We start from the raw sequence: 12,349 nt of genomic DNA on the forward strand, positions 1-12,349 counted from the left end.
CGTATTTCTGTAAGGGTTCATGGGCTCCACAGATGTGCTGAAGTTCTTTAAAGAGACCCTGATAAACTATGAATCCCCTCAGTTTCCTCATTTTAAAAAGCTGAATGGTACATTCAGCAACCTTTGCTACAAACATTACCATGGAATCAAATGGAAAGGTATGTGAAAGTCCTTGAACGGATTAAACAGGACATAGACTTTAGTAATGGTAATGACACACTCACCATGGCGACTCGCTCAGTGTGGCACTTCCTGTATTAAGTAATTTGCCACAAAAGCTCATAACTCAGAGAACTCTTTGTCTTGGTTTTTCAAAACGTGGTAGGGGAATGACCTTTATTTGACAACCTGAGGGAAAGAAAAGTAGATAATTGACTCTGGTGTTTTTCTTTTACCTTTTAATTGTTTTAGGTTATTCATTTTGTCTTGTTTTGTTTTTCTTTTCTTCTCTCAAGTGACCATGGCTGAATATGCACTGTGATCTTCAGTAATGGGAGCTGCGGGCAAGTTTCAGGGATGTCAACGCCTCTCTCATCTCCCCAGCCAGCCAGGCCCGCCCGGGGTGCAGCTGTCCTGCTGGTCAGTGACCAGTTGCTGGGGCAGCAAAAAAGGAAGAGGACCATTTGCTCTGGCCTCTCATCCCACTCAGAAACATCAGAGGAGGCTGCTTGGTGATCCGGCAAGGTGAGGCATTCCAGGCGACCCCAGAGAGTGAGGAAGGGAAGTTGGGACTCGCAGACTCACCCCCACCCACCCTGCTGGCAGGTGAGGCCTCACTGCTCAGCCCTGAACTTCAGCTGAAGTTTGAAACACAGTCAGTGCTGCATCGGAAGAAAGGCTGAATGAGAGCTTGCCTTGGCCACCTGGCGGGGTGTGTCCCAGGGATGCGCTTGGAAGAGATGACCCCGGCACTCAGGAAACCATGGGGAGGGAGGTCTCCCTCCCCATGAGTCTGCTTGACAGACTCAGCAAAGCGTGGGGCGTCTACACCCCCTTGGTGTGGTACTGTAGTCAGTTCCTCCCCAGTGAAAGGTCCTCCCAAGTCCCACTGGAAAAGTCAGTGAGTCCTACACAAGTCACGCCCGTTTGGCCTTTGAGTTTACCGTGTCCTTTGCATTCACAGGAGCCCTGTGGCAGAGCCCTGGATCTGCGAGCCCAAGCATGGTTCTCCACAAGATGTGGTTTGTCTTTTCACAGAGGGTGGCACTGGTGTGGCTGGAGCTGTACACAGCCCATGATGGCCCAGGACCCAGGGGGGTGTTGCATCCTGGTTGAACCAGATGCAGAAGAGGGCTCCTCATCAGGGGCCTTCTGGAGACCCCAACAGCATCTCCCAGTCCCTGGGAAATTCCAAGACTCCTGTTCAGGGGGCCTGGTGCCATGGTGAACTGGCAGACACTGCTTCCCAAGTGAGTAGACTGAGATCTGAGAAGCTGGCCCTTTGACGAAAATGACACGGCTAACAAGTGGTGGGTTACAATTCCAAGCCATCATCCAAACCCAGGTCTGTGTTCAAGTGTGCACACACCACGCATGTGCTCATGGCTGAGGGCAGCTCAAAAGGCTGCCCAGGCACGAAGACCTTCACGTAGGCACAGTGACCACAGAGCGAGTGTCCAGGGTCAGATTTGGGATTTCTGGTCCCATCGTGCAGACTCTGCTGCTGTCACTTAGCAGAGGAGCCCTGAGTCCCAGAGTCACTCTTCTTTGTTTAAAGAACAGGGAGGGTGGGGCCTGGAGAGCCCTGGAGGCAGGCCTTGTCCAGAAGCCCAGAACTACCAGCGCCCTCTCCTGAGGTCTGTGTGCCCGCTGTCATGCGATGCTCCTGGATTCTAACCCTGAAGCCGGGCATGGCTGGGCCACTGCTGGAAGCAGAAGCACCAGCTGTCTCACCAGGCCCGTCCTGAAGCAGGAGGTAGGGGCTGTTCTGGAAACGCAGCTTGGAGCCTACTCTCTGCTTGTGTCTACTATTCTGGCAGTACCATCCCCTGAGTTAAGTCTTCTTCTTAAGCTGGCTCAAATAGATCCAGGTATCTGTAGCTGAACTCCGGCACAAAAATTCCCAAATTCCCTCGGTTGGGAAAAAGAAATGCAAAAAGGCAGAGTGGTTGTCTGAGAAAAGAAGAGAATCTAAAGGCAAAGGAGAAAAGGAAATATATACCTATTTAAATGCAGAGTTCCAAAGAGTAGCAAGGAGAGATGTGAAAGCCTTCCTCAGTGATCAATGCAAAAAAATAGAGGAAAACAATATAATGGGAAAGACCAGAGATCTCATCAAGAAAATTAGAGATACCAAGGGAACATTTCATGCAAAGATGGGCACAATAAAGGACAGAAATGGTATGTATCTAACAGAAGATATTAATAAGAAGTGGCAAGAATACACAGAAGAACTATACAAAAAGATCTGTATGACCCAGATAACCACGATGATGTGATCACTCATCTACAGCCAGACATCCTGGAATGTGAAGTCAAGTGGGCCTTAGGAAGCATCACTACAAACAAAGCTAGTGGAGGTGGTGGAATTCCAGTTGAGCTATTTCAGGTCCTAAAAGATGATGCTGTTAAAGTGCTGTGCTTAAAATGCCAGCGAATTTGGAAAACTCAGCAGTGGCCACAGGACTGGAAAAGGTCAGTTTCCATTCCAATCCCAAAGAAAGGCAATGCCAAAGAGTGTTCAAACTATCGCACAAATGCACTCATCTCACATGCTAGCAAAGTAATGCTTAAAATTCCTTAAAATTCTCCAAACCAGGCTTCAATAGTACGTAAATTGTGAATATCCAGATGTTCAAGCTGGGTTTAGAAAAGGCAGAAGAACCAGAGATCAAATTGCCAATATCCGTTGGATCATATAAACAGCAAGAGAGTTCCAGAAAAACATCTACTTCTGCTTTTTTGAGTACACCAAAAGCCTTTGACTGTGTGGAACACAACAAACTGTGGAAAATTCTTCAAGAGATGAGAATACCAGACCACCTGACCTGACTCCTGAGAAATCTGTGTGCAGGTCAAGAAGCAACAGTTAGAACTGAATGTGGAACAACAGACTGGTTCCAAATAGGAAAAGGAGGACATCAAGGCTGTATATTGTCACCCTGCATATTTAACTTATATTCAGAGTTCTTCATGCAAAATGCTGGGCTGATGAAACACAAGCTGGAATCAAGATTGCCTGGAGAAATATCCATAACCTCAGATTTGTAGATGACACCATCTTTATGGCACAAAGTGAAGAACTAAAGAGCCTCTTGATGAAGTGAAAGAGGAGAGTGAAAAAGTTGTCTTAAAACTCAACATTCAGAAAACTAGAATCATGGCATTTGGTCCCATCACTTCATGACAAATAGATGGGGAAACAATGGAAACAGTGACAGACTTTATTTTTTGGTGCTCCCAAATCACTGCAGATGGTGATTGCAGACATGAAATTAAAAGATGCCTACTCCTTGGAAGAAAAGCTATGACCAACCTAGACAGCATATTAAAAAGCAGAGACATTGCTTTGCCAAGAAAGGTCCGTCTAGTCAAAGCTATGGTCTTTCCAGTAGTCATGTATGGATGTGAGAGTTGGACTATAAAGAAAGCTAAGCACCAAAGAATTGATGCTTTTGAACTGTGGTGTTGGAGAAGACTCTTGAGAGTCCCTTGGACTGCAAGGAGATCAAACCAGTCCATCCTAAAGGAAACCAGTCCTGAATATTTATTGGAAGGATTGATGCTGAAGCTGAAACTCCAATCCTTTGGCCACCTGATGTGAAGAACTGACTCATTGGAAAAGACCCTGATGCTGGAAAAGATTGAAGGCAGGAATAAAAGGGGACGACAGAGGATGAGATGGTTGGATGGCCTCACCGACTCAATGGACATGAGTTTGAGCAAGCTCTGGGAGTTGGTGAAGGACAGGGAGGCCTGGTGTGCTGCAGTCCATGGTGTCGCAAGGAGTCAGACACGACTGAGCGACTGAACTGACTGACTGGGCTATTGGCCCAATCTCGCTGAAGGTGAAGGTGAACAAGTCCACGCTTGGGCCTTGTTTTGTCTTAGCTATGAAACAAGCTGGTCAACTGAGTCATTGCTCAGCAAGTCCTCACCCCCAACAGTGTGGACCTGGCACCCTGGACCAGGCCTTGAGAGCTCCCCAGGGAGACTGCAGCCTTCTTCCCGCAGCCCAGAGCAGGGCTGCCTTTGCAGCCTGCACACTCTGTGTGAAGAAGGGCACTTACTGTCCAAGCCAGCCGGTGCTGAGTGATGGTGCACAGTGTTGTCATGGCAGGAGCTGCTTACTACATCTAAGGCTGGTTTTGAGAACAGAACAAGAGATCAGACACTTTCGCTGTTGCCTGGCCGTCTCCTCCCCACCCCGCCCCCCGTCTTCTGGGCTGTTTGCTGGGAGCTCCCTCCTGTGGGTTCCTCTCTGCCCTCCACCTGTCTCAGACCTGTCTCGGTGTTGTGCTCCTTGGTCGATTCCCTAGCATTGCTCCCTGCCCTCTGGTGGGGTGGGGTACCCCCAGGATGCGGCCCCGGATTGAAGGGGATCCCAGAGCCCCAGGAAGCCTTCCTGGGCCACCGTCTGCGCCCTTCTCCGCAGCTGCACCTCGGCGGGCCCTGTGTGTCTGCTCAGCTCTGCAGCTGCGTTCCCAGCCAGGCCCCATGAAATGCGCTCGGAATCTCCCATGGTGCCCCTTGCACCAGACCCACGCTGTGGGATTTAATCACACAGACACCACTACCTCCCCGGCCCGGGCCCCCGCGGGCAACTCCCCATCGTGGCCTCATGGGCGCCTCCACTGCTGACTGACCTGGGGACACACAGCCCCTCAGACAGCGGGCGCTTCCCTTCACCTTTGCACACTGCACTCAGGCCCAACACAGACGTAGTAAGCTTGTGCTCGCAATTTCCTACTTTTGAATTTCCTCCATCACTTCCCAGAGAATAAGGAGACTCAGAGGGCTGGGGCCAGACAAGCTGAGCAAATCCAGCTGCCCCTGAATCTCCCTGCACCCCAGTTTCCTCATCATAAACTGGGGGGCATCCCTTCCAGGAGGCTGTGTGGGATCAGAGGGACACCAGCAGGTGCCAAAGCCTCTCCTCCCGCCTCCCCCTCTGTGCATCTCTGCCTCTGCGCCCCTCCTGTGTCTGTCTCTCTCTCTGCCTCCCTCTGTCCCTCTGTCTCCCTCTGTGTGTCTGTCTTTCTGTCTGTCTGTCCCTCTTCTCTTTCTCTTGATCTCTGTCTCTGCTCCCCCACAACAGTCACTCTCCGGCTACCTGGCCTCACTGCTTGGTGCTGGCCATCCAGGAGACACAGACTGGAGCCCCAGCAATGCTCACCGCCCTTCCCAAGTCATCCCTAGCTCAAGGACCGTGTTTGAATCTGCCTCTGGCCCGAGGCAGAAGGCGCGTGGGGCTGGAAGGGAACCAAGGGCACAGCCAGCTTCTCTGCAGGAGCGGGAGATGGACAGGCGGCCAGAGGTGAGCAGCTGAGACCAGAGCGGAGAAACGGACTGGAGGAGGGGGCTCGGAGGGGTGCGGGGACCAGGTGAGGGGCCGCAGGTCCCCGCCTGCCCTCCTGAGGAGCCGTGTCCTTGGGGACTGTCCCTCCTCCAAACTCCCAGGGTCTGAAAGCCCCCCAGACCCTCATCCGCAGGAGCCCTGGCACCTAGGTGAGCGTCAGGTGAGCCTCTTCCAGGCCTTTGAGGTGCTCAGCTTCAGGCTACCTGCTGAGTCTCCACCCCTCAGCAGCCCCCCCGCCCTGGTCCTTGGCTTTCCTGGGGAGTCCTGGGAAAGGACCCCCTGGTCCTTTTCACTCCTTCAAAGTGGCTGCACAAATTAGCTTGATGAGTTAATCCCCAAACTTGAGAGAAACGAGGTGCTGCTGGAAGTAGTGATGGGTATGACCCTGCTGCTGCCTCGCTCTCCTCCGCCCAGAGGCTGGTAAGCAGAGACCCTGGACTGGCACAGGCATCAGGCACTGACCACTGAGCACCTTGCCCACACTGATTTTTCATCTGGAACAGAGTCTGAGGAGACCCGGGAAAAGCAAGTTTTATCCTGTTGGTATTGATAATAGCATCCGGTCCCACCACTTCATGGGAAATAGATGGGGAAACAGTGGAAACAGTGTCAGGCTTTATTTTTCTGGGCTCCAAAATCACTACAGATGGTGGCTGCAGCCATGAAATTAAAAGACACCTATTCCTTGGAAGGAAAGTTATGACCAACCTAGATGGCATATTCAAAAGCAGAGACATTACTTTGCCAACAAAGGTTCGTCTAGTCAAGGCTATGGTTTTTCCTGTGGTCATGTATGGATGTGAGAGTTGGACTGTGAAGAAGGCTGAGTGCCGAAGAATTGATGCTTTTGAACTGTGGTGTTGGAGAAGACTCTTGAGAGTCCCTTGGACTGCAAGGAGATCCAACAGGTCCATTCTGAAGGAGATCAGCCCTGGGATTTCTTTGGAAGGAATGATGCTAAAGCTGAAACTCCAGTACTTTGGCCACCTCATGTGAAGAGTTGACTCGTTGGAAAAGACTCTGATGCTGGGAGGGATTGGGGGCAGGAGGAGAAGGGGACGACAGAGGATGAGATGGCTGGATGGCATCACCGACTCAATGGACGTGAGTCTCAGTGAACCCCGGGAGGTGATGATGGACAGGGAGGCCTGGAGTGCTGCAATTCATGGGGTTGCAAAGAGTCAGACACGACTGAGCGACTGATCTGATCTGATTGATAATAGCTCTGTGAATGTGATAACAGTAGTGCTAGCTGATGCTTCTTGGTCCCTGGTTACATATGAGGTGGTTTTCAGTTTAATTCCCGTGGCCCCATGCACAGATGCTATCACCATCCCCATCATTTCACAGACGTGGAAACTGAGGCACAGACAGGCGTCTGCCCTGCGTCCTCACCCCAGAGTCAGAGCTCCCAAGCACCGTTGTCCTTTGTGGTTTCCAGGAAACTGTCTGGCACTAAGAGATCTGTAACCTTTTAGGCTTAGAACTCAGCTCGGACCTCTTTCCATTACCAGCTGCTGTGATTCTGGAGAAGGATTTAAGTCCTCTGAGTCCCAGGCTTCTCTGTGTGACAAAGCACGGGCTGCCTTCAGGATAAATGGAGTGAATCTTCACAGAAGACAGGCCCTCCAATCAGTGCCGAGGCTCCAGGCTAAGAGGAGTTGACGAGGGACTGTGAGGACCCTAACCCTCTGGGGGCCCTTGTCCCCTTGGATGCCACCCTCCTGCCTCCACACCATCCAGGGTCTGGACCCACTCGTTCACCAAAAGTACTTGCTGAGCACCCTGAGTGCCAGGCACCCACCTAAGCAAGCAAGACAGGTGAGGTTTTACCTTTTGGCTGCAGTCAGTAAGGGGACAAGATCATAACCCACAGACACTGCAAAGGCGCTGCAGCAGGAAACAAGGGCAGAGGGCTGGTCCTCTGGAAAGAGACAGGGGACCCTCTTTTGCAAGCCAGCAGCACACATAGGGCATCACAGTTTCCAGCCTGTTTGCAGGAAGCGGGCGCCGCACTCCCCCAGCTTGCCGAGTGCGAAGCCTACCCTGTATTTCTAGCCCAGGCTCTCTGAGTGCCTGCTGTTTACAACAGAGCAGGAAACGGACCGGGCTCCTCCTGGAAGTGGGACAGGGGCCTGGAGCCTGGCAGGTGCTCTGGACAGAACGTTCAGTGGGAAAGATGGTATCTGGAACAATCCTCTAATCTGCAGGCCATAGAGAGTAAGTGTGTCAGTTTCCAGAAGTATCTTCTGAGAGCTTCCCATTGCCCCTGGGGAGACAAAGGGGCCCCCAGGAAGGGAGAGGGCAGTAATCCCCCTTATCTTCAAGTTTTTTTGTGCCTTTCGTCACTATCATTGCCACATTTGTGAATATCTAGATTCCAGAAAACATGTCACTGGCTTAGATCTCTCTTAGCTAGGTTCTTAGGCACAATTTTTTTTTTTTTTTCCATCTAAAAGAGGTAAGTCTAGGGCTTCTCTGGTGGTCCAATGGATAAGAAGCCACCTTGCAATGCAGGGGACACTGGTTTGAGACCTGGTCTGGGAATATTCCACATGCCTCGGGGAATGGGCCAACTAGGCCCATGTGTGACAACCCCCGAGCTCTGAGTGCTCCAGAGCCTGTGCACCCCAGCAAAGTGTAGTCCCCCTCACCGCAACTAGAGAAAGCCTTGAACAGCAACAAAAACCCAGCACAGCCAAAACTAAACAGATAAAAATAAGACTGTTAAAGAATATAAAAGACAAAAAATTCTGGACACATGACCTGTTGAAGCTAAAAGAAATGAAGGTTTCTTCATGTGGAAAGGCTTTGGGGCTCTCCACCGTGGGAAATCTTAATGACCCACGATGGTGTGATCACTCACCTAGAGCCCGACATCTTGGAGTGCAAAGTCAGGTGGGCCTTAGGAAGCATCACTGCAAAAAAACCTAGTGGAGGTGATGGGATTCTAACTAGGCTATTTCAAACCCTAAAAGATGATGCTGTTAAAGTGCTGCACTCAACATGATAGCAAATTTGGAAAACCCAGCACTGGCCACAGGACTGGAAAAGGTGTTTTCATTCTAATCCCAAAGAAAGGCAATGCCAAAGAATGCTCAAACTACCACACAATTACTCATCTAACATGTTAGCAAAGTAGTGCTCAAAATTCTCCAACCTAGGTTTCAACCGTATGTGAACTGAGAACGTCCAGATGTTCAAGCTGGATTTAGAAAAGGCAGAGGAGCCAGAGGTCAAATTGGCAACATCCATTGGATCATAGAAACAGCAAGAGAGTTCCAGAAAAACATCTGCTTCATTGACTACGTTAAAATCTCTGATTGTGTAAACCACAACAAACTGGAAAATTCTTCAGGAGATGGGAATACCAGATCACTTTACCTACCTCCTGAGAAACCTGTATGCAGGTCAAGAAGCAACAATTAGAACTGGACATGGAACAACGGACTGATTTAAACTTGGGAAAGGAGTATGTCAAGGCTGTATATTGTCACCCTGCTTAATTATATGCAGAGTACATCATACAAAATGCTGGGCTAGATGAAGTGTAAGCTTGAATCAAGATTGCTGCGAGAAATATCAGTAAACTCAGACATGCAGATGACACCACCCTTATGGCAGAAAGCAAAAAGAAACTAAAGCGCCTCTTGATGAAAGCGAAAGATGAGAATGAAAAAGCTGGCTTAAAACTCAACATTCATAAAACGAAGATCATGGGATCTGGTCCTATCACTTCATGGCAAATAGATGGGGAAACAATGGAAACAGTGACAGTCTTCATTTTATTTGGCTTCAAAATCACTGCAGATGGTGACTGCAGCCATGAAATTAAAAGATATTTGCTCCTTGGAAGAAAAGCTATGACCAACCTAGACAGCATAGTAAAAATTAGAGACATTACTTTGCCAACAAAGACCATCTAGCCAAAGCTATGGTTTTTCCATAGTCATGTATGAATGTGAGAGTTGGACTGAGCATCAAAGAATTGATGCTATTGAACTGTGGTGTTAGAGAAGACTCTTGAGAGTCCCTTGGACTGAAAGGAGATCAAACCAGTCAATCCTAAAGGAAATCAATCCTGTATATTCATTGGAAGGACTGATCCTGAAGTTGAAGCTCCAATACTTTGGCCATCTGATGCAAAGAGCCAACTCATTAGAAAATCCCCTGATGCTGGGAAAGCTTGAAGGCAGGAGGAGAAGGGGACTACAGAGGATGAGATGGTTGGATGGTATCACCGACTCAATGGACATGAGTTTGAGCAAGCTCTGGGAGATGGTGAAGACAGGGAGGCCTGGCGTGCTGCAGTCCACATGGTTGCAGAGTTGGACATGACTGGACGACTGAACAACAACAGCAACCATGGGAATGGAGCACAGCGGTGCTCGTGCTCAGACACTTCAGCCGTTGACGGCAGCTGTGCGGGTTTGTTGTGCTGTGCTGTGTTGCTTTTCTCACTTGCCTTTGTCTCTGGGAGGTTGTGCGTCTCCGGTCTTCTCCTCCCTTGGAACTTTTTAGCAAGTGGACAAATTCACAAGTACGAAATCCACGGGTAATGAGTGTACACATATGTACACATACCTGTAGTCTGGGGATGTATGTGTGAGATGGGCATCAAACACAGGCTTCACTGAAGTTGTCAGTGTGTTTTATGCTGCTTCCGTGTGCCCTGTGCACTCCAAGCACTGGGACTGAAACACTGGAAGGCTCACAGTTGCTGCTTCCAGAGGGTTTGTTCTCACAGCAAAGACTGAGTAAGATTGCCCTCTTAGAGAAGTCAATAGATAATCGCAGACTACGCTAGTTACTAGGAACAAATTAGTTTGCTCTGAAAAAGAATAAATACTTAGACAGGGTAGATGACAGAGATGACAGCCAACTCCCAAAGAGCTGAAGGAAGCTCTTCCTAACAGCTTGAAGACATCTGTCTGGGGAGGGGGAAGGCTGGAGGGGCTGGCGGAGCCCCAGGGCTGGGATGTGGTTAGTTATAGAGGAGAATGGGGCTGGTGTGAGTACTCAATGGAATTTTGACTCTTTATGTAATGGTGGATTTTAAATTCAAAGATATATTCATGTAGCATAGTATAATCACAAAAATCTTAAATAAGAAAAGCACATACAACTTTCTTCAAGTGGCTTCCAAGAGCCCTAAGAAACACCCACAGCCAGAGCTTGGATAGAGAATGAGAAAGGATCCAGGGATCCAAGAGCCAACAAGCAAGTAATGAAATAGGAGAAAACGCTGGAGAACTCAGCATCACAAAGCATAGACAGGCAAAAGGAAATGTTCCAAGCAAGGGATCTCTCTTAGATTTGGCCGAAGAGCATTCATGGTGCCGTGACAGGAGCGCTCCGGCGTGTCAGCGTGCAGGAGGGCGCGTGGAGGGAAGGCTCAAGCAGTATTTACAGAGTGTGTTTGGGGTGAGTTGGCTGCAAAGAGACCCAGGATAATGGAACAGCAGCTGGACAGGAGGAGGAGGAGGCCAGGGAGCTTCTCCCGTTTCTTTACGTGGGGACCCTGCAGCACAGCTGTTCAGCCGTAAGGACAACCAAGTGCAATCAGTAGTTCAGGATGAAAGAGATGTGATGGGAGGAGAGAAGCCTGGACAGTGAGAGGCGATGGTGGAAACGCCTGTGAAATAACTGGCCTTTGTTAGGAGGGAAGACCTTCTCCAGCTCTATCTGGATGCAGTGAAGAGAGAAAGGTCCAGACGGAAGCACAGACCTGGGAATATGGACAGTCACTTCCATTCCAGTGTGCGTGAAGCCAGCAGGCAGCGCCCACAGGGAAGGTGGGGCTGGAAACAAGCAGGGCCAGTGTCCAGAGACCTCTGTGTCATTCCCTTCAACTGCGTTGAGTCTATGATTACCTCAGAGTAAAAAGCTTAATTATAAAATGAGGCTACTATACTGTGAAAGTGAAAGTGAAGTCGCTCAGTCGTGTCCAACTCTTTGCGACCCCGTGGACTGTAGCCTACCAGGCTCCCGTTCTCCATGGGATTCTCCAGGCAAGAATACTGGAGTGGGTTGCCATTTCCTTCTCCAGGGGATCTTCTAAACCCAGGGATCAAACCTGAGTCTCCCGCATTACAGGCAGATGCTTTAACCCCTGAGCCAGCAGGGAAGCCCTTAAAATACTTATTTGAGCCCCTTTTTTGGGGGGAGAGGGGCAAGAATACTGGAGTGGGTTGCCATTCCCTTCTCCAGGAGATCTTCCTGACCCAGGGATTGAACCCAGGTCTCCCTCATTGTAGGCAGACGCTTTACCGTCTGAGCCACCTGGGAAGTCGCCTCCATTTATATGATATTCTGGGAAAAGCAAAATTGAACCGAAAGCAGATCAGTGATTGCCAAATGCACAGGGGATTTGGGGGGCAGGGAGCTGAAACGCTAGTCTACGCCTTGAGTGTGGTGGTGGCAGTTACCAGCTGTGCACGCTTGTCAAAATACATAGACTTGCGCCTAAAAGATATGATTTTTTTGTTTGTCTTGTTTTGTTCTTGAAGCATAGTTGATTTACAATGTTGTGTTAGTTTCAGGTATATAGCAAAGTGATTGAGTTATACATAAATATATATATGTATGTATGTACTCTGTTTCAGATTCTTTTCCCTTTTAGGTTATTACAATATATTGATTATAGCTCCCTGTGCTACACAGTAGTTCCTAGTTCTTCACCTATTTTATATATAATAGTGTGTATCTGTTTATCCCAAATTTATCTTCTAATTTATATCCCACAAGAGTTACTTTTATTTATTGAATATAAATATTCTTAAAGTGAATAAAAAGCAAAAAGCAATAAATAATTTTAAGGACGGAACTGGC

The 12,349-nt window shown here is 49.0% G+C and overlaps 1 protein-coding gene across 2 annotated transcripts in view; it reads left to right on the plus strand.

Moving 5' to 3' along the window:
* FAM120B (family with sequence similarity 120 member B) overlaps positions 1-11,991 on the plus strand; it is a 106,618-nt gene extending 94,627 nt beyond the window's left edge. For both annotated transcript variants that reach the window (XM_061428619.1, XM_061428617.1), the window contains one exon: positions 456-11,991. Coding sequence is in view for 1 of the 2 variants with exons in the window: in XM_061428617.1 (XP_061284601.1) it covers positions 456-481 (26 nt within the window). In the remaining variant the exon portion in view is untranslated. The remainder of the gene's footprint in view (positions 1-455) is intronic.
* The last annotated feature ends 358 nt before the right edge of the window (positions 11,992-12,349 follow it).

The sequence above is a fragment of the Bos javanicus genome, chromosome 9 (genome assembly GCF_032452875.1).
Source record: "Bos javanicus breed banteng chromosome 9, ARS-OSU_banteng_1.0, whole genome shotgun sequence".
Taxonomy (NCBI): domain Eukaryota; kingdom Metazoa; phylum Chordata; class Mammalia; order Artiodactyla; family Bovidae; genus Bos; species Bos javanicus.